Source organism: Lissotriton helveticus, chromosome 5_1 (assembly GCF_964261635.1).
Source record: "Lissotriton helveticus chromosome 5_1, aLisHel1.1, whole genome shotgun sequence".
NCBI lineage: Eukaryota > Metazoa > Chordata > Amphibia > Caudata > Salamandridae > Lissotriton > Lissotriton helveticus.
Window position 1 is genome coordinate 1166338987 of NC_136065.1, and position 23354 is coordinate 1166362340.

The 23354-nt window shown below is 45.8% G+C and overlaps 1 protein-coding gene across 1 annotated transcript in view; it reads left to right on the top strand.

Moving 5' to 3' along the window:
- Positions 1-23354, top strand: part of LOC144755186 (caspase-7-like) — a 142152-nt gene that overhangs the window by 88651 nt on the left and 30147 nt on the right. Inside the window, exon 6 of the mRNA XM_078643850.1 lies at positions 3173-3311. Coding sequence (XP_078499976.1) covers positions 3173-3311 — 139 coding nt within the window. The remainder of the gene's footprint in view (positions 1-3172; positions 3312-23354) is intronic.

Below are 23354 nucleotides of genomic sequence, written 5' to 3' on the forward strand. Positions count from 1 at the left end.
GGAAAATAATTTATTATTGCTTATGCCTCCCGTGCCCTTTCCCCTACTGAGGAGAAGTTCTCAGTAATTGAGAAAGAAACATTAGCTTGCATTTGGTCCCTTGAACATTTCATGGCATTTGTATAGGGAAAACCATGCATTCTTAGGACGGATCATAAACCTTTAGTTAGGTTGTTGACTACTGAAGGTTTATTCAATGTTTCTCCTAGGATTGCTACAATGTCTTTGAGATTACAGGATTATATATATAAAATTGTTTATGTACCAGGGAAGGAAAATGTAGTAGCTGATTTTTTATCACGTATGCCAATTAATCTAACTGACAGTTCTGATCATGAATGGGAGAATATTCAAGTTGCATTAGTACATGACCAAGGATTACACAAGATTGATAAAAGTGAATGGAAAAAGTCTTGCAAGAAGGACACTGTTTTGATGGAACTGTTTTCTTTTATTACAAGCAGTTGGCCATCTAAATGCAGTTTTCCTAATGATTTTAAGCATTTGTGGGAAGTTCGCAATGAACTTTCTACATCAAATGGTAATATCATGAGAAATGATAAAGTCATTCCTCCGACAAATCTTAGAGAAAATATAGTTAAGATGTGTCATGAGGGTCATGGTGGAATAGTTAAGACCAAGCAAAGGATAAAACAATGGTACTAGTGGCGAGGAATGGACTTATTTATTTAGAGGTTTATTAGAAATTGCTTCTGGTGTGCAAACTCAGATAAAACCCTTGTTACTCTCAAACCTCCCATGGCTGAACCAATAATTCCAAAATCTCCTTGGCATACTTCGGTCATTAACATATTGGGGCCGATTGGCTCTCAGAATAAATATGTTTTAGCTGTAATTGATCTTTTTTCTAGGTGGTCTGTTCTGAAGATTGTTGAGAAAGTTAATTCTGAATTTGTAATTACATTTTTGGATTTTGTTTTTGTTGGAGAAGGGTTCCCTGCTCTTAATATTTTGACAAAGTGGGAATAAGACACTGTACTACTTCTCTATACAACCCAAGTGGGAATGGCATGATTGAACGTTGCAACAGAGTCTTAAAAAATGCTATACAATCTGCCATTTGTAATAACTGTGATTGGGAATTGCAATTGTTTAACATTCATAAACCTAGCATACCCATGGATGTTTTGAGGTCTAGGATTGGAAACAAAAATCTAAAAAACAAAGAGGTATATGACTCGAAACATAATGTTACATTTTGTGACATTAGTGAGGGTTCCTGGGATAAGGTCAAGAAATCTTGGAAAGTTCAAAAGGAGAAAGTCAATGTTCTGAACCTTTAAAAGTAACCAACATTTTTTGCAATGCAGTACAACTAAGTGATGGAAAAGTATGGAATCCGAAACGTATTGCGATACTTAAAAGTGCATTCATTTGTACAAGAAGAGTGAGAATCCTGGGTTATCAAGAAAAGCATCTCAATATTTTATTATTGATGATGATCTTATTCAAAATGATAACTCCAGGAGGTCAGATTTTGTTGTTCATGCTGGTACTAGCAATGTTGGTCGTCCTGCTGTGGAGTCCTCTATTGTTGACACTGGTGAATACCCCGCTGTTGAATATTCCTTTGTGAAGAGCAGCATGGTTGATACTAGTGTTAGTGTTGGGACATCTGGAACAGTGGATGACACCAACGTCACTTTAGATACTACTAAAACTCATAAAGATACTCAGGCTGCAACAGAAACAAAAAAAAATACTTATGCTGCAACAGAGGTCACAGAGAATAGTAATAACGTGAAAGATTTTGTTTGTGATGAACAATCAAATTGAATTACAATTCTTGTTTTGTAATTTTATAATTTTGCTTTTATTACTTATTTATAATTTGATTTATGTATTAAGGAGGTAGATGTGTTATGCTCTTTTAAGGAATTGTTTATCTTGTGCTGCAGCACGAGGAATGTATTTTGCATTTCAATGTGTGTTATCATTCAATTGTACATTCCATCCTTGGGTAGTTCTCCCTGACAACCTGCATTCGTTTCTGCGGTGAGACAGGGAGAAGGACTGAGGAAAGGCTGCTCTGTCAATGTTCTTCATTTTGGAATAAATACTTAATGAATCATATTTTGGCATTCATTACTTAACAATGAGCACAACGAAGCTCAAAAAATTGAAAAACACAAGACCCATTAAAATTAAATCCCATAAATTGAGATCTGAACAAATTCTGAACTATAAGGTTTGTAAAGAAACATCTAGACAATAACAATGAAGCTTTCCATCTGTAAAATACTTCTGAGATTTAAATCATTATAATTAAATGCTATCAGATACTTAATTGAAGTGGAGCAATGAATAAAAGAGGAAAATGGCTGCTGGGCTTTGGATTATATAGACTGTAGCTGAGTTCTAATGCTTGAATTTTAAGTATGGTATGTGATATGCTTTAAAGTGCTGCAGTTTGAAGTGGCAATGAAGGGTTATGCATAATGCTAGTCTCCAGTCTTGACATGAAATCTGCAGTAACATGTACCCATCAAAAGAAAAAGTTATTTACTTTCTGTAATGATATTTCTGTTTGATGCAAAGGGCCTCATCTATAACTTGGTGGACGAATATACTGTCTGTCTCACCACAAGTACCATAGGATATAATGTTTTTGTAATAATAGGGCAGGATACCTGTCACATTAATTACAGAGTAACCTGTCCACCAGAGTCTACATCAGGCCCCTAATCTTCCTGCTGATTCCTCGCCACCCCTAACTCCTCTTCAGTGAACTACCGCAGTGAATAATTAATAAGATTCATAGCAATGCAAACATGAAATGTGTTGTGCTGATGCTCTCCCGGTTCCTCTCCACACACCGGGTGAGAAAGAAGTACCAGATAGTCGACCAGTTGACACCTCTATAGCCCAATTTATTTACATTCGGTGAGTGGAGCACTGGTTGAAGCAGCGTGGTGCAATCTGATGATAACGGAGAGCTATTAGAGGGGAAAAGTTTCCAGAGCCAGGCTAGTGTCTGAAGGATATTCAAAGGTGAGGAACCTACGCGAAGATTACTTATCCCCCAGAAATATCATGATAGAAGGTAAATAACCTTTTCTTCAGCTAAGTAGCATGCTTTTTCTTCGTTATCCAACCGATTGATTATGTTTCTCTCAATTAAGATTGTCCTTATTGTTTTTTCATTGGCCAGGCTTGCAGAGGACAACAGTTGGATACAGGGATAGAAGCTGATGCCGCGTCTGACAGTGACTCAGAGGAGGATGAAACAAGTCCTAAAAACAAGATTCCAGTTGAAGCTGATTTCTTGCTTGCTTATAGCACAGTGGAAGGTAATTACAGGTGTTACTCTGTGTAAATATATCCTGTAGTTCGTTTTAAGTCAAGGGAGGTGTTTTTCTCTTTTCGTCTCTCTAAAGTGTCCCTTTTTGGTGGGATTCCAGCATATTAAAAAAAAGCATTACCTATCATTAATCCATATAGAGTAGGGCTTGCCCTTATACTTCTCATGCTTTGTCTGACACAATTCGACCCGGAGCTGGCCATGCCGTGGGACAAGCGCGGTACCCTCAGAAGAAACCTCAGAACCTGCTGTGGAAAACCTAAGGATGTGCACAGCAGGCTGTAGGTACAGTGCATAGGCTCTGGTCTTACCCCGCACCTGACCCAGAGTCTGCAAAACCCTTTGTGCATTGCCAGTGGCCAGGAGCAGTGGACTATGGTTATTATGCAGTAGTCCTAATGTAGTGAAGTTGAGTCCACACACCGGTGGAATTTTAGGGCTGTTTCATGGTGGCTGGATAGACTGCACTTCCAAGCAGGTGCAAGTAGTGTTATACCAGTGTCACTCGATATTGCCATCTCCGGCCACTGTCAAGCATTAAAATACTGTATAGGTGTGCAGCACCATGGATGGCTTGTCTGAGACATTTACTAAATATGTCTTATAGCATTGATCAAGCAGCTTGCTTAATTTACAGAAAATGTGCAAGGACTGACTAGACCAGATGAACAAAATGTGTCTAAACTATTTCATTTTCTTTCCTTGAGAACATTAAGCCACATACTTTACACTTGAAAACATCTGTCAGATCTTCCTTAATTTGTAGTTGAGTCTAAATATTATGAGCAAGCTGCTGGGCAACGCCTGTAGGGGGAACTATAGGCTAATTCCTGGGAAACTAATTACTACAGAAATTACATTTGTAAAAACTTCTGAAAATCTGAAGACGGGAGTAAAATTATAATGTTTGAATAAATGATTGCACCAGCCTTATAGAAACGGTCATCCATATCCACAAATGCTGCAATTTCTTAACCAATATCTCAGACGCAGGCGTGTACCTACTTCCACACTCTAAGATGTGCCCAAGACCAGGCAAAGTGTAGCAGGCAAGCACAAATAGGTCCTCTACAAAAGAGTGAAAAGCTTCGTGGCACCCGTCGCTGAGGCCGTTTCTCACCCATCCTCGATGCAATGGTGCGAGGAACTGTCCTCCTTTTTTATTAACAAAATAAAGAGGATTCAGCAAGACCTCGCAGCAGCTCTTTCCACCGACTACCCAACAGAGGGCCCGTGCCCTTCCCTTTGCCCTAGTTCGGAACAGCAGTTCACGATCTTCGAGCAAATTGTGGAGGATACTACTCTCCCTTTAATCCAGTCCCTGAAATCTGGCTCTCCCGCCGATCCGTGTCCAGCCCGGGTGCTCTCGGAGGTGGCGGAATTAGTCTGTACTGAGATCACGCAGATTGTGAACCTCTCTCTGATGACGGGCGTGGTTCCTACTGCTTGGAAACAGGCTAAGCTTCTGCCACTCCTAAAGAAACCCGGCCTGGACTGGACGGCCCCTGGGAATTATCGACCAATTTCCCTCTTACCGGCACTCACAAAGATCTGTGAGAAGGTGGCATTTCGACAATTAGAGAGCTTTGTTGAAACTTCCAATGCCCTCCACCCGGCCCAATCAGGCTTTAGGGCGGCTTACAGCACCGAGACAGCCCTTTTGGAGATGAGTGAGGCCATCCGGGACTGTTTAGACGGAGGCGGCAGAGCGGTCCTAATTCTTTTGGACCTCTCTGCCGCGTTCAATACCGTCCCCCATGAGCTTCTTCTTGGCCGGCTGGCTGATATAGGCATTGGAGGGGTTGTGCTAGACTGGCTGTCCTCCTTCTTGTCTGACAGGACCCAGCAGGTCTGGTTGCCTCCCTATGCCTCCGAGCCTGAACCTCTGCTTACAGGTGTCCCGCAAGGTTCCACCCTTAGCCCCTTACTGTTCAACGCCTACATTACACCTTTGGTTTATTTAGCTGAACAGTTTGGGGCTAAGATCATAGGGTACGCAGACGATACCCAATTGCTGTTCACCTGGCCAGATGATAACCTTGATACCTCTATAGTTCATCTATGCTTGTCCTCTGTATTTCGCTGGTTGACGAAGGCCCAGTTGAAGTGCAATGAGGACAAATCTGAGGTTCTTTTTTATGGCTCCTTTCCCCCCTCGTTCATGAGCACTTTATGGCCTTCTGACATTCCAGGCCCGAAAGAGATGGGGAGACCTGCCAAGAATCTTGGCATCTGGTTCGGAGAGGATTTAAGATTCGAACATCATATTAAAAAACTCACTGGCACCTGTTTCGCGACCTTAAAAATGCTCCGCAAATTCTTTCCCCTGCTCCCTAGAGAGGCAAAGGAGTCTGTTGGGCGAGCGCTCATATTGTCCAGGTTGGACTATGCAAATGCATTGTTCAGTGGAATCCCCTCCTACCTGGTAAAACGCCTGCAAATCATCCAGAACGCGGCTGTCCGTCTTTTATTCAATATTCCTAGATGGAAGAGCGTTCGCGCGGAGATGCGCACACTCCACTGGCTCCCGGTTGCACAGCGCATCCGGTTCAAGTCATTGGTTTTGGCGTTTCGTGCTATCCATAATCAAGGCCCCCAGTACTTGAGAAAAAGATTTATTAGCTACGTCCCCACACGTACCCTGAGATCCTCCACTCTGTTTCAACTATCCCTTCCCCGTTTTAAACGTGCCAGACTTGGTGGTCAGTCGATTGCGGTGGTTGTGGCTCGCGCCTGGAATGCTCTTCCTTTTCACCTGCGCTCCACACCCACTGTAGCCGCATTCAAAAAACATCTGAAAACACATCTGTTTAATAGTGCTACTTAAGAGCCCTTTTTTATGTTCTGTTGTTTGCCTTTCTCTCTCCCGCGCCAGGATACTCCCCAGTAGCAGAGCGCGCTATAAAATGGTTTATAATAATAATAATAAAAGAGCACCATCTGTCGAAGGTAGACGCATCAAAAGACAAATAGAGTTATTTATTTGAAAATTGCATAGGATCTAATCTGTATTACCATCATGTGAAAGAACTTCAAGGAGACACGCTACGATCTATTCTAAACAGATCACTGATATATTCGAGGCATATGTCTGAGAAACATAAACCACACTTATATATAAAAACCATTGCCCTGGAGGACAGGTGATTCAGTACGTGAATATAAAGTTGTGAAATGTATGATGAAGACCTTTTATACTACTGTGGTTTTTATATATTCCACTACAGAATGAGTTCGCATCTTTATTTTTATTTTTTTATTTGTAATACCGTTAGATTGAAGGAGTAGCAGAGTGCTGTTCTCACAAAAGAGAGATAAGGAGATGTGTGTAAGGAGAAGTGTGTGTATGCATAATACAATGGCAACTGTTCATATATGGTTACTACATTTGGGGTCTGTAGTAGTAACAAACAATCTTGCGATTGGTAAAGGAAGTGGGATTACCACCGATAGAAAATCATCCAATGGAATTCCCTCCACCAAACATAGGATTGTGGTTATTTGTTGATTTGTTTATTCATCATTACGTGGATCTAGATTCATTGGCAGCAAGACCACTTCACAAGTGACAATTTAGTGATAAAATATATCAACCAGCATTAGCATAAAGATAAGTACAGACATGCACATTCTTATCTCCTTATTTAGAGTTTGATGGATTGCAGGACATCTGTAAAAAAAAAAAAAGCAAATGTCCCATCTACCCTATTCATAGTGTATAGGGCCTCTATGCCCTCCACATGTGGGGGAGATATGGCATCCACCATTTTTTTTGGCAGATGCCCCACATTCAACAAACTCTAAATAAGGCCCGAAGTTCTTTAGGTACATCCTGAAGAAGAGGGTTTTTGTGTGTTCCAGTCAATAAGTTCCTGAGTTCTCCAGGCGAGATGTGTGGTCACTGGGGTATATTTTGTTATCTGCTGATCAGTGATGACGTTGAGTACTTTTGCAAAGGGAACCCATGATGGGGAAATGCATAGATCGATAGCTTCTTGGCTATTTTTGGAATGGAAGTGCAAAGTTCTGGAGAGGGAAATGAATTCTATTTTTGTCAGAATCAGTTTTAAGAAGAATTAACTCATTCAGATTACATAGAGAGGGAGAAAGTTTAGAATCGCGTGATACTCCACTAATTAGTAAAAGGGCGGGTGATCTAAACAAGCCTATTTTTACAAATTAATATTGGCAATAGGCAGTGGTGGCAGGTGCGGGGGGAGGTCACGGGCGCGGGTTTAGAACGAGGATGCGTATATTAAAAAAATATATAACTTACCTTCCCACTGGGTCCTCCGTCTTTGCTTCTGAGGAAACAGGAAGCACATCTAGGCCCCACTGACCAATCACAACGCTGCAATTCAGAGGTGCGATTAGTCGGCACCCAGGCTTCTCTGACCAATCACAATGCTGCGATGCAGCGTTGTGATTGGTTTTGAGCATCCTGGTTTGACGCTCAATCTGGGAATGGGGGCCTGGGCATGTTCTCCACGCAGGCTGAACTGCAGCCTGCATCGAGAACGGGGAAAGTGCGCATAACTAGTTCGGGTGGCCCCGGTGCACTTATGAGTGGGCAAACCACTCCTCCTCTGTTCTGCTCCATGAGCAGAGCATCCCCGCCCACCTGCCTGCCCGCAAAGAAAGGAAACATAAACTAAAAGTTATTATCATTTAATGTTTCCTCTTCTCACACTGCTTGAAAGCAGTGGGGCGACCACTGGTTAAACAATTTCAAGCCTTGTCCATTCCCATCCTGATACAGATGTTGAGGACAATTGTATTGAGTATTCCAGACAAGTCAAGCAGCAGTAAGAGACATACATCAACCCAGCCACGGCCCGTGGAGGGAGTTTCGGTGGGGCGGAGAGGCGGGGTGGGGTAGGGGCAGGGTGGGGGGTGCTAAAAAGCGGAGTATGGATAATTGAAGGTAAGTAAACAATTTAATAAATAAAACGAATTTCGTATCGCGCCCTGCATCACATTTTGCGATGCAGGGCACGCTACGAAATTTGTTTTATTAATTAAATTGTTTACTTACCTTCAATTATCCATACTCCGCTTTTTAGCACCCCCCACCCTGCCCCTGCCCCACCCAGGCCCGGACTGGCCTTTGCAGGCACCGGGCAATCCCCCGGTCGGCCGCGAGGTTGGGGGCCGGTTTTGGGCCCCAGGGGGCCGGTTTTGTTACAGGGTCGTTTTTTGCAGCATAGCTGCAAAAACGGCACTGTAACAAAATCGGCCAAAAACCGGCCCTAGCAAAGAGCGCGGTCGCACCCCCCCCCCCCCCAATCCCCCGGGGGGAGGAGGGGGGCCGGCCGAGCACTTTGCCAGGGCCGGTTTCGGTTCCCAGTCCGGCCCTGGCCCCACCCCGCCTCTCTGCCCCACCGAAACACGCTCCACGGGCCACGGCTGCATCAACCTTCTGAAATGTTCGTAGGATTTCAAATAGGATTTCAAGGGTTGCTGTTTCCGTGCTGCATTTTGGGCATAAGGCAGATTAGAAGCTGTTCAGGAAGTCATTTTTAGAGATGTGAGCTAGAAGGTGTAAAGATGCTACTTTGTTTATGGTCTTCCTAGAAACGGTGTTATTAACAGAGAGTAGAACATGCTTTGAGGGTCAAACACTCCAGAGTGCTCCTAGATCGTGTATATTGCCAGCTGCTTAAGAGAATCATTTTGAGGACATAATATTATTAGTCAGCTGTAATCTTGGATACCCTAGTAAATGGACAGACAGTAAAGTCGCACAGCTTAGTGGGTCAGTAAATGAAATGTGAAAGTAAAAAGAGAACAATCGGTGGCTTGTAGATGCGGGTGTAAGCTTTGCAGGGCTATGACCAAATTTGTCTCAGGGCGTCTTCACCCAGGTTATCAGAGTGAGGAAATGCAAAGAGGAGTTTCTCTTCTGCATTCTTTGTGAACAGATCTGTGCACTAAAGCAGGTCAGAAAGGCATTCTGAAAACTGGGTTCTATGAAATCTATCGAGAGTAACTAAACAAGGACTAGCACTGACCACCTCCAAATGCCCTGTAATATGCCTGCCATTCTTTCTTGTTGTGTGGATTCCGATGACAAAATCCATGTCTATTGTGTTGCCTGTTCTGGTTCTGTAAGCGGCGGTGATCTCTACTCTCATAGGATTCCAAGAACAAGAAATTCTAGGGCAGACATCTTCAAACATTTTTGTCTGAACCCCCTAGGCACAATATTTTGAAGTTATTAATTATATGGCAAGGATTGAAGGAGTGACAGGGCACACCTGAGTGCACAGAGCTGGCATTATGAGATCTTTTCAGGGCTACTTTTCTGTTGCTCATAATGCATATTAAATGTGTTAGAAATTGGCTTGTAGGTTGACTGGGGTATGAGCCCTATTCAAGTAGCAACCACATCCTAGTCAGGGTAAGAGGCAGGCAAACCCTAAATTAAACTGTGCTACCCCTCAGGGAGCTTGGCACAGAGCAGTGCAAAACCCCAAACAGTAAAACAGTGAAAACACCACACAAAAAGATTCCACACCAGGTTAGAAAAATGTAACTTAATTTAATAATAAAACAAGATCAAAATAAAAACAATCCAGTAGAATTTGAGATATGAACTTTTAAAGAAAACATTGTAAAATACCACTTAGAAGCAGTAAGTGCTTACTTTGAAAATCTGGTTGCCCCGTACTGGGAAAAAGCCAAAAGTTCAGGCTTGCCGTGATGAAGTGGTGGTCAGCTACAGGGACCCAGCAAGGCCAATTTAACAACAGTACCTTAATCCTGATTGCGTCGACGTCAAGGATGCAGGGTGCAGCCAAGGCGATGCGTAGGTGTCGATCCATCCGTCTGCGGCAATGCACCGGTCCTGATCCGCGAAGCAGCAGCTATTCATCATCTCCGATCAGTGGTGAGCTGCAATGTGGAGATTCGTCATCAAGGTGGCCATCGATGGGGGTGAAAGGATCTTGCGCCGGGCTAAGCGTCATGCAGTGGTGGTTCCCAAGGTGATGCGTCGGGTCCCATCCACACAGCAGAGGCAATGTGCCAGTTCTGGTCCATGCAATAGAGGCTCTGACCCACAGGACAGAGCTGATGCGTCTGTTCTACAGAAAATTCGCGGGTTCTGCTGAAGCAAACACCTTAGGCACACTTCCAATGTCCAGGACTGCGGTGGAACCACTTGGAAGGGCAGACTCAGAGATAGCAGAATCACCCACTATGCAAAATTTGGGTGGCTGGAAGTCTTTTATGTCCATGAGACATCAGATCAGGAGGCCAGCCAGCTAGCCCTTGGAGTCACTCTGGGTTCAAGTGATGGAGGTCAAGTCCTTCTCACCCAGGCAGGAGAACAGCAGGCAGCAGGGCAGCACAGCAAGTCAGGAGTCCAGCAAAGTAGAAGCCTGGAAGTGTGGCAATCCTTCGGCAGCACAGCAGTCCTTCTTGCTGGCAGAGTCATCACAGGTCCAGACGTGCACTGAAGTGATTGTGTCTGAGGTCCAGTGCTTATATCCAGTGGTGGCTTTGAAGTGGGGGAGACTTTTCAAAAAATGCCTTTGAAGTGCACAGATGTCCTTTCCTCCTGCCTTGGCTCCAGACTCGCTACAGGGGGTATGCAGCCCTTTGTGTGTGGACAGGACACAGCCTATTTAGGTGTAAGTGAGGCGGTGGCCAGCTCCTCCATCCTTACCTGTGTGAAATGGCCCATTGCGATACACCTAAGCTCACATTGTGTGTATCTACCTATGAGGAATATACAAAGCCCAACTACAAATTACACCCAGTCATGTGATCAGAGACAGGCAGCAGGCACCAAATGGCTAAAGTAAAGAAAACGGCGACTTTCTAAAAGTGGCATGTTCAGAATTGCAATTTGAAATCCAACTTCACCATAAATTTGGTTTTTAAACTGTGATTCCAGAGACACAAAACTTGGAAAGTCTATTTCATCACATGTGGGAATTATACTTACAAAATGTAATAAGACAACTCCATTGTTATCCTATCAGAGAGATAGGCCTTGTAGTAGTGAAGAAAGAGTTTTTCACTATCAGGACATGTAAAACTTAAAGGTACATGTACTGCCTTTTAAATACATGGCACCCTGCTCTCTGGATTGTCCAGGGCATAGCTGAGAGAGTACTTATAACTATAAGAAAGGAAAGTTTGGGCCCGACAAATGGTTTATTTTGCAAGGGCAAAATGGCAGTGTAAACTCCACACACAGGCTCTACAATGGCAGGCCTGAGATATGGTTAAGGTGCTACTTAGGCGGGTGGCAACATCAGTGCTGTAGGCCCACTAGTAGCATTCAATTTACAGGGCCTGGGCACATTTACTAGGGACTTATAAGTAGATTAAATATGCTAATTGGGTTAGAGCCAAAGTTACCATTCTTCAGGGAGAGAGCATATGCACTTTACCACTGGTTAGCAGTGGTAAAGTGGTAAGAGTACTAAGGCCAATAAAAACGAGGTCACAAAACATAGAGGAGGAAGGCAAAACATTTGGTAATGACTGTAGAAAGGGCAATTTTCCAACAAAATCTGAGACATCAAGGAGAAAATGCATCAAGCAAAAACAGAAACTGACAAACATACTGCGCCACATCATTGGGGTGATGTGAGTCCCTCACACTCCTGGGTCCCAATACAACTGCCTCTGGTGCACTAATAATAGCTGTGGCTCTGAGTAGCAAGGAAGAGGTGTGGCGGCGTGGCCAGGGCGATTGACACCGGTTGCTGGGGATCCCGATTCGATCCCCGGGTCTGGCGGCAGGTGTCTGCCCAGCACCATGTGACTCTGGGCAATAGCTTGCTTAATCTTCCCAGTGGCCCCCAGCGCTGGGATGCCTCTGGGTAGCAGTGCGCTTTACTAATACTGGATTTTTCATTTTCTCTGCTTAGCCTCTTTCACCCTTTCCACACCATGTCTAGCCATCTCACCAATCTTGAAACAGGCCTTCTGTCCCTTTCAGAAAATTAATTAGTTCCCACTTGTTGTCCCCTCTGTTCAGTAAGGGTGCCTTTGGCCCTAACGCTAGCAAGGAAAATTAGTGCCCTTCCCCATCTTGTAAAGTAACACAAATGTAACTATTATATAGTGGACCCTTACAACCCTTAGCCCCAGCATCGGTGTATCCTGTTAAAAAGTTGGGCCGTAATCTTGACCCACTTGTTACCCACCATCTCTCATAGCCCAAGCTAAGTCTCCTCTGCTTCAATTTTCCCTCCCTTGGGCCATTGCTCCGAAGCCCAAAGCATCAATGTAATAGTGCACTGGGACCTCATGAAAGCGAGAAAGGACAGTAACACAGCCATAATTTGGGTTTTGTTGGCCCCTCATTTCACTGGGCCCCAGGGCCATTGCACCTGCAAGACCAATGATACCTACATCCTTGTCACCCCTGCCCACTCAACTGGATCATCTAGGCCCAAAGCAGGTGGCCTGGCCATTTGATAAAAAAAGTCTCACATCTCACCACACATCTCACACTCACCTTTCCTCTCCCCCACATGTATTCTTCTCCATCCGTGTTGCCTCGCCTCTTAACTTACTTCCCTTTCCATCAAATGGTAAATGGGTTGGGAGGCAAATCAACAAAGAGAGAGGGAGGACAGGAAAGAAGGATATGGGTGGGATAGAGGTCAGCTAAGAGGGGATGGGGAGTACATGGACAATGGAGGGTGGGAGGGAAGGTCTGGGGAAACACACATACAACTGAGAGTGGGGGGTAAGGTCTGGGCCAATCACAAGCTAATGGAGGGTGGCTGTGAGATGTGGGTGAAGTACACAGACAAGCATACAGACAACAGAGAGTGGGGGTAGGGCACAGACAAAAGACTGTGTGCAGGAGGGGCTGAGGAAGCGCACATACAAAGGAAAGTGGGCAGGAAACTCTGTGGTAACACATGGACAATGGATGATTGGCAGAAAGGTAATGGAAGAACACAGACAGGGCAGGCCTTAGGCATGTGCAAGGTGTGCACCTGCACAAGGCCGCCAAACCCCAGGGGCCACCACACCAATACTGTAGTCTTGTGCTGACTCTGCCTAAGTGTGAGAAATGATGACGTTGCACGTTCATGCGTCCTCGCGCACACACCAATTATATTTTGGCTCCTCAACTGGCGTTTTCTAAATCCTGAGCTACGGCCGGCATTGTAAGGTAAGCGAGCTTGCTGCTCGTTACCCCTTTTCTTCATTTGTCCTACGCTGTGCCAGACAAGGCACACACCCATAGCTGAACCGCCTTTTTACCGATACTTTTTGCTGCACGATACCCTGCGTGTCCCGTCTGAGGATTAGACTATGGCCTACCGCCCCCACCTCTCTCATTGATCAGGAGGCGTTTGCACCCCCCCGCCTTTAAATAATACCGCAACAGCATGTGCCCATTTTTGTAAACCTTTGCCGGGCGGGGAACTTTCTCTAACTCAGGAGGCCCCTTCCCTGCATACAATGACCATGTTTGACTGTGTAACCATTGTCAGCATTTATGAAACGCAAGCACGCCCCGCGTTTGGTTTAAATCATGTCACCCCTACCTAGCCATTTTAACCTTTGCCAGTACCAGTAATAATTGTGAGTAGGCGCACATATTTTAGGGTTTGTAAAAGAGAGGAGGAGGATCCAGGAATCCTGAGTCTAGATATGAATTCCTTAGCGTCTCGGAGGATTGTTGCTCAAGGCTCTGGACCTCCCCAGCCTCAAGAGAAACAAGTGAACAGAAAAGTTGTGAGCATGTAATCCTCCTATTAAAATATTATATTCATCCCATCAATGGGTGTATTTTCTTCATAGAAATAGTACAGCACTATGATGCTTGGAGTGAAAGTAGTACTTTTTATTTATGCTTTTTCACTTTATTCCATCCATTTTCACTCATTCATATTTTTCTTATTTTTTTCCGGGCCAACCGGATCGGCCATGACAGCTGCAGCTCCGAAGCTAAGGAGAAACTGCACCTGTTCTAGATGAGGGCACAACGCCAAACGGTCCAACACCTTCTCACAATCTCCTTGTCCATGAGTTCAGCCCACATCCCAGGCACATCCCACTATACCCACCAATTAGGTGGAACCCTCATCGAACTAGGAGGATCTCCTCACCACAACTTCTACGTCTACTGCTAATTTCCTGGCTGATACCAATGTTTCTCAGAGTCCCAAGATCTAAATCTCCAGCTATGGGCACTTCGCTTTGAATAACCCTTTGTTAACTGTTCCCTGCAATATGTTCCACAGTAATAATTCCTGACTAATTGCTTTATGCGATTTCTTGATGGCTACCATTGATCCTGCAACATGGAGGGGTCCACCACTTTGTTCCCTATTTCAAGTTGCATTGGGTCTTTAGTTATTGATATTAGGGTGAAATGCTTGTGGGGTGAAAGTGTGGGGTAGGAGGGGTTGCTGTGGGGATGGAGACTGTGTATTGTTATGTTTTGCTGTCAGTTTAGCAATGTTTGTTTATCTATTTGTTGTCCACTACATTATGGGGCACATTATGATGGAGGATTTTCCGCATCCTCCGGCCCGGCGGAAGCCACCACCGGCCCGGCGGATGCAGAAAATCCTCTGCGGACCCACCAAAGACCCACCGCCACATTAGGATGGCTGGTGGGTCCTGGTTTAAGTCCGCTGCTTTTCCGCCGCGATTGGCTTACAACCGTGGCGGAAAAGGCCTAATATGGTGGCGGTGTCTCTCAGACACCGCCAGCCATATTAGGATGTCTGAATATCAATGCCTTTACACGGCGGCATGTCCGCCGTGCAAAGGCATACGGATTCTTGTTTGGGGGCCCGTTGCGGGCCCCCAGGGGTGAAGGGGTGCACATGGGGGGTACCTATGGTACCCCCCTGTATTTGCGTGCCTGCCGCTTTGTGCATGCAAATGCACAGCTTTCATTTTTAACTTTGCGGCGGGTGCTGCTTCAAGCAGCACCCGCCGCAATGTTAAAAATAGAGGATGTGACCGCCAGGGTGGCGGTCACATCCTAATTGCACAGGAGGGAACGCCACAGCACATGCGGACGTTCCCTCCTACTCAGGGCTCGCGGACGGACGCAAGTCCGTCCGCGATCCTAATGGGCCCCTCAGACATGCACTTACATATTATCCTCAGCGGTATGGTTCAGGTAAATGGTAAATTAGCATGCGCCTCTGGCGCGGACTCTGGCTGCCTTCCTTGGTGGAGCAGGACACTCCCTGCCTCCCACTATCTATACACACTTCCCTCCCCAGTGATGGTATCCTTCCGAGTCTTTTCCTGGAACGCTAAATGACTGCTGGACCACGTAAAACACACTGCAGACCTTGGGTGTGCTCATTGCTTCCTCCCGGACGTACTGATGCTCCACAAAACTCACCTCCTGGAGAATCGCTGTCCCTTCCTGGCATGCAAAGGGTATGAAAGGGTCTTTTATTCGGGCTTTATTCGGAGTTCCTGTGTGGCAGCTATTCTATTCCATCGCTCCTTCCCTAAGGCCATCACCCAAGAAGTCAAAGACCCTCAGGGTCTATACTTTGCCCCTGCTAGCACAGTTGAGGGTCAACCCGTTAACCTTGAGTGCGTCTATGCACCCCCAACAGCCCTTGATATCTCACTTCGAGACTTTGTGCGGGGTCCTTTTGAACCTTTCAAATGGACTGACACTAATTGGAGGAGACTGCAACACAGTCCTTGTCCCAGACATGGATGCCACTGGCCATCCCTCCACCTCCCGTCGTGCCGGGGTGCGCCATCTCTCTGATTGGGCTACTGCTCTTGGTGTGTGATGTCTGGAGTGTGTAGAACCTGCACAGCTTTAATGCACTCACACTTCGGCAGACCATCATACACATTCTCACATCAACCTTACCTTCATGCCGGCCCCAGATTGCTGAGTGGTCTCGAGCACCCAGATCGTTCCTCATGGCAAATCAGATAAAGACCCTCTTCTCCTTTACCTTGACCCCCCAGAAGCAGAGGACTACTTCACCCAGGCCCTCATGATAAACTGCATTCCTATTTTCAAAGTAACAAGGGCTCTGTTAGCTGGGCTGGCACCCTGTGGGCCGCCGGTATAACGACTATCAGCGGGTAGGCAAAGGGGCATGTTCAGGTGCAAGAGCGGCTCCGTTCCTCCACATCACTCAGCTAGAGGCTCGTGCACTCCCTCTAGAGAGGGGACATGTGACTCATCTTCTTGGCGAGGTGCCCCGGCTGTTGAGTCTGGTTCGTGAGGAAATCTGCCTCCAATCCCTAGAAGTAGCGAAACATTTGTGGCCCATAGCGACAGCTAGAGTCTGATAGGGGATAAAATTTGGAAGCCATTATATTGGTTGATCTCCTATCCACTGGCGAATGGGATAGTGCCTGAAATAATGGATGACTTTGGTGTTACCCATCACAGTCTCCCTGATATAGCTTGCACATTCACTGACTACTACGCCACCTATATGTGGGAACCTGCCCTAGTAGATCCTGGTCATGCCTCCCAATTCCTTGCTGAAGTGTCCCTACCTCGGTTGTCCCACATCGAGATTCAGATGCTCGATGACCCACTCATGGCCTAAGAAGTTGGGAGCGGCCATCTCTGTGGTGGCCTCCAAGAGGGTACCCGGACGGATTCCCTGCAGATTATTACAAGACCTTTAGTGAAACCCTGACCCTCCCTGCTCCTTGCCCTTTATAATAAAGTGTAACTTTCATCAGAATTAGACTGCAGCCACTATTGCAGTGACCCAGAAGAAGCAGCTACCTCCTCAACCTTCGCACTGGCAAAAGAACCACTGGAGTGTTTTCTCCAATGTGAGACCCAACTGCGTGGATGGAGATGGCCTGAGGCACATGAAGACCGCATAGCGCTGTATGACCTCCTTTAACTTACAGACCCCGAGGGGAGTGGATTCAGCTGCCTTCAAATCTGCCTACTTTTCAGGACAGTTTTATGTCTCCAAGTGAACCCAACCAAGTCAGTGTTGGTGCATCTGGTTCAGGGGCTTCTTCGAGTGACAAAGTAATCTCCCCTTACACAATCTTAACTTTTGCTATATGGGTATCTGGGTGTCACTTCACCTGGAGCTCACTTGGTCCATCAACCTTGGATTCCTGACACAGAGGGCCAAAGAAGATCGCAACAAATGGCAGTCTGTTCTGCTGAATGTGGTGGGCTGTATAGCCCTGTATAAAATGATGATTTTGCCGAGATGCCTCCATGTCTTTCAAAATCTCCCGATCCCCTTACAGCAGATTTAGCTCAGTGCCATAGATAAAGTCGCGACCATCTTCCTCTAGCATAAGTCCAGGCCCACCTTGGCTCATTGTCAGCATGGCCCATATGACGGCGGTCTGGGGATATCTAACATTAATTTGTATTATCTTTCCTCCCAACTACTGGTGGTTAATGATTGGCTTAATGGGGGATGGTCAGATCTAACCTATCAGCTAGGTTTGTTTCCAAAATATGGCGTTACATTATGCGGTTCCAATCCTCCATGCCATTCCAGGGTGGTTTTCCTTCTCTGGAGGGCTGCACTTTGCCACACTCACTGGGACAAGAGACTTACCCAGCAGACTCCCATCTGGCAGGGCACCTGGTTGTGAGAAATGACGGCACTGGGTGGTTTGGGGAAATGGGGTCTTACAGGTATAATGCTACTAAGCGATGTGTGGTCTGGGACCCACATACAGTCCTTTCAAGACCTTCAAACTACCTATACTCTTACATCCACAAAATGTTATAAATACCTCCTGCTCAGGCATGCACTTCACATCCATGTGCCTCAGGATGCCCCTCTCCCTGAGGCAGCTGGAGGCTAAACTGCTTATGGGCACGGTAGGTAAATGTGGTATCTCCCAAATATATTGCACATTAATAATCAATTCCCCAGGCACACTGGACCACCTTCGGGCCCACTGTTAGAGTTGGATGGGTACCCTTGAGGATGGCGACTGGTGTGATGCACTGATGGCTCCTTGGGTTCTCACCATGTCCTCCTGGCTGCATCTGATTCAGACCTATTACCTTTAACGTGCCTATCTCACTCTGGCCAAGCTGCATCAGACAGGGTTTGCCTCTGAGCCAGCCTGCCCCTGTTGCACTCATGTCCCTGCCGATTTCTTTGATATGGTGTGGCTGTGCCCCAAGATCCAAGAAATTTCATCTGCTGTGGTAGCGGAATTAACTAACGCGCTAGGATGGGAGGTGGACCCTTCCTCTGTGATGCTCTTGCTGGGGATCTTGGAGGTTTCCAGGGCCTCGAGGGGAGCCTTAGCGTTCCTGTGTACAGCTCTCTTGGTGGCCAAACGTGACATAGCCACCCAATGGAAAAATCCTGACCCCACCATATTGCAATGAAGACGTGGCATGGACGGGTCTGGGGAAACTGGCTAGCTCAATTGGAATGAGCATGCACTCCACGATATTTCCACCACTGTTTGACCGCCGGATGAAATTATCACTGTATCCGTTTGACCTGTCTCCTGCTCACCTACTATGATGACTGTTGTTGTACTATATGAGTGACATGCTGTAAAAAAAATGTTTATAAAAAAAAGAATATCCCCATGCACCAGACTGAATCTGGAAGATTTTTCACTGTAGCCACTACATGTCGTATGTTTCCGCATCGACTCCCCTCAACCCTGTAAGGAACAACTGGTGCTGTTGCAAGTGCTCAAATGTCAGTTTCTTTCTTTCCGCATCTCTGTACAGGGTTCCAGAGCTAGCTCCTACTTTTTTTTATCAGTTGATAAATTTAATTCTCCCAAAATGTTCCAGTCAGTCCTGTGTCTCAGTGAGGATGGCTCTGAGGCTTCTGGGACTGTTGGCCTTCTGCATTCTGCTTACAGATTTTGCTAGATGCAAGCTGTCCATTGGGGTCTGACATCTAAGTGGGCTCTGCACTACGAGAACCTATTTGGTTTTGGAGGAGACTGAAAATGAGCTCCAGTGGTGGCTCCTTGACTGCAATTTGACCAGTAGCAGGCCCCTCTCCCTTCCCCAACCAGAGTAGATGTGGTGAAAGACTTGTCCCTGCTGGGTTCGGACGGTCATCTGGAGGAGGTGCAGGTCAGAGATCTCTGCTCTTCTGCAGAGACTCGCCGTCACATCAGCCTGTTGGAATTGAGGGCCATTGGCTTGGGGGAGGCTGTTTCAAGTCCTCATTGAAATACCACCAACATGTGGTATTGCAACAAGGAATGTGAAGTAGAGCCCTCCTGGACTCTATAGCAAGAACGGGGAGAGCCCTGGCTCAATCTTTTCACCACCGCTGAGAACACACAGTATTAGCACTTTTGTACGTTGGGGTTCTCAAGAAAGCTCTCTCTCATTCTGGTTAACAATGGAGCTTGAGACTCCTGTATGCATTACTGCCACTACTTCTTCTGCCCCAAGTTCTGAAGAAGAGCAAGAACGACAGGCCCAAGTCATCTTAGTGACCCTGGACTAGGTCTTGGCCTGGACTTAGAGCTTCTGTGCAGGAGCATATGTCCACCGATCCATCTGCAGATTTGGGAGGACCTTCTGTCACAGCAGCAGGGCAGGGTCTTCACCCATGCCTTCTCAATCTACACCTCCATCTGTAGAGTCTGAGCAGCAGCTGTTGACTGCATTCAATCTCCCTCCCAAAGTAGTGGATGTCATCTTGGCAGCCAGGTGGCCCTCTACAAAATCTATTTATGTCAGATGCTGGAACTAGTTTGTGGCTTGGTGTAGCATCCGTAACACTGACCTATTACAAGACAAACTTTAGCATGCAATTATGGTGCTGAAGACCAGAGCAGCATTTCTCCTGAAGTACAATCCATAACTTTTTTGATGTTCTTTGGCCCCCACATCCCTCCAAAGAGGTGTAGAGACTCCATCACGTGAACCACAATAAAGTGCACAGTTTTTACCTCGATCTTACCAAAGACAATTGGGTGGACCATCGGTGGTTTGTAAGGTGCTCTAGGGTGAAGAAAGGCAAAGCAGTGCAGAATAGGACCATATCAGGTGATTAGCCCTCTACATCAAGCTATGCTACATGATGGCACACATCAGCCTCCAGAAGGGATGTGGGGCCATGTGCCAAAGCTGGTACCACTGCATTGGCACATGGTGTACCTGTCCTGGATATGTGTCAGGCGGCACCTTCGGTATCAGTACACAGATTTACGAAGCACTACTGCCTTGACATCCAGGTTCTAACAAAAGGGCGTTTTTGTCATTTGGGTCCTGCAAGACATTATGGTCAAAGTCATTCCACAGACCCACAACTTAGGGAGGTACTGCTTTGATATCTATTCTGAAAGTGAGGAACCTGTGTTTAATTAGGAGAACGACTTACTTACCATTGGTGTTTCTGGCAGATACTCAATCTAATTACATTTTCATCACTGCTTTTCCTCCTCCCTGTTTGTTGTAAAGGCTCTTTTTCCATCTAAATAAATCTCAAGTTAGACATTTGCATAGTACACTAGCACAATTTATTACTTTTGGTCACCACGTTAGAGGGCGTGGACAATGTCTAGAAAAAACCGACATCAGGACACTTTGGTGGGCCTATATACAGCTTCAATTATCGCGGGCAGAGCGGAGTTGACACGGAGCTGCACAACACCACCTGTAAGTTCACAGGGCTATGTTAAAAAACTTCTAGATTCAGTCTGGCACCTGTGGTTATGTTAAAGGTGAGGAAACAGCGGTTAGATATAGCATCCACCAGAAAGAGTGTTACTGAAGCAAATAACTTGTTCCATTTGCCCTTTCCTGTCATCCTATGATTATGTCAGTAGTGAGGCTGGTGGAAACAGCAGCCAACCTAATGATCATGACATAAAGCAAGATATGTGTGGCTTGGCTTTGACAGCCAGTGCCAATGTACTAAGGCTTACTATGCTTAACTGGTTAATCTAGTAGGCATCCACAATTCTGGTTCAAACACTGAACTCACTGTCCATCTAGTCGCCAGTCCAACCACAGGTTAAAGTGCACTTATATCTGGGGCCAGAGTTGCCTCCCTAACAAAACTATTGCTCCTGGTTATCAAACAGGAGTTCATGAAGAAAGTCCCACTTCAAGCCTGTTGTCCTCAAGTCATCGGACAACAAACGCAGGTCCATGAAGGATAATTGTGTCTGTGGAACACTTTAAAGCCAGTCAGTGGGTGTGATTGCAGCCTCCATGTAGGAAAAGGCTTCACCTTATCACATGCTCACATAGACAAGGAGGCCAGATATCAAACTAATGTTATTGCTATCACGGCCAGCTCTGGTCTCCAACTCTGGCACTATATTGACTGGTACACATTCTTCCTGCTGGCTTGTGTCATAGTGAAGAATAGATTTATGTTCAAAGGGATTAAGAAAGTAGCAGCGTGAAACAAACACCTTCATTGACACATATTTTAGATCTGATCCACAAACCCCAGTCTTTCCATATGCAGACAAGTATGGTGGAAATCATCAGACTTAAAGGAGGAGGGTCAGGATGGAGTCATCAGTTTACCCTGGATGGGAAGATTTTGTTTTCCCTTGATGCTTGAAGGGGTCCTGTAGTACAAAACGGGTAAAGTAATGACTAAATTGCTGAGTTTTATCGAGTCGCTAGAGGCCATGTCTCAAACTTCAGTTAGCTTTTAAATCTTTTAAAGTTAAGGCTTTCTTTCACACAAAATATTTGGTTGTTTGTTACTGTTCACCTGCCTTGATATTCAAATCCTCAAGAAGGTGCTTCAGTGGAAAAAATAAAGCCCACTCTCATGCCTACTAATGAGGCCTAGAATTGCAAATAATGTCACTGAAGCAACATGTTGAACTTTTCCCTCTCTGCAGGATTACTGCCAATGTGTTTACCCTTCATCCCTCTTGGTTTCGGAACCCATTTTTGTTTGATTTTAGGACTCTGTGCAGTTTACCACTGCTAATCACTGCTAAAGTGCTCTCTCCTTTAAACACAGTAAAATTGGCTTACCGCCATTTGGCACCTTTAATTTACTTGTAGGTCCCCAGTAGTATTACTGGTACCCAGGCCCTGTAAATTAAAAGATATTAGTGGGCCTGCAGTACATATTTTGCCAACCACTAAAGTAGACATTTTAAACATGTCTCAGGCCTGGTATTGCTGCCTGTGTACATTTTAAAATTGCCATATTGACCAGGCAAAATAAACCTTTTGCCAAACCAAAACTTCCTTTTTAGGTCTCGCCTACGCTGCGCGCATGCGCTGCATAGGCAAAAAGACCTTTAGCAATCGCTGTGGTTTTTGAGCCAAAAACGTGCACGCGTTCCATTGTCTTCAATGGCAACGCCTGCAAGTTTGGCGATTCACTTGCGGGAGCGCGTGGCGCCGAATGGTAGCAATTATCGCTCCTGGTACTGCTCGCTCTCGCAAGTGAAACGCTTTCACTTTCAGCTTCTGGAGGGCGTGTCCGAGGCTGCGTAGAATTCTTTCTGTCAACCCGTGGGCGGCGAGCTGGAAGCCGGTTGTGAGCATGCGCGAGGTAAGGGTGGATAGGAAGGGTGTGCAACAGGGTTTTTAATAATGGGATGAGGGGGCTAAAGGAACCTGAATGATTCAGTGCAGTGAGCTGAGGGGGTCCGTGAAGGCTGACTGGGGTGTGTACTCATTGAACTGTGGAAGTTATTGAGACGCTAATACATCCCCAGGTGAGGCACTCCGTAGGTGATCATTGAATGATTCCAAAAGTTGTTGTTCAAATATTATTTATTGTTCAGTAGTTTTCATAGTAATTTTTTCAATGATATTAACAGCATATCAATCCAGTGTATTTTATGGTCCCTTTAGGGTAGAAAATAAATGCGAACTCCTCCTATGCATTTCGGGCTGGGGGCCCTTTGTCACGGAGTGTTCATGTCAGACGTAGCGGGGTCCGCTACTCAAAAGGTGCTGGGAAAATCCTCTACGCTGCGAACAACAACTTTTGGAATCATTCTATGATCACCTACGGAGTGCCTCACCTGGGGATGTATTAGCATCTACATGCGTACACTACCATTTTCTATGATAATCGGTGTTTTGACGGAAACACCACCCACGAGTGCACCCAAAGACGAATAATCT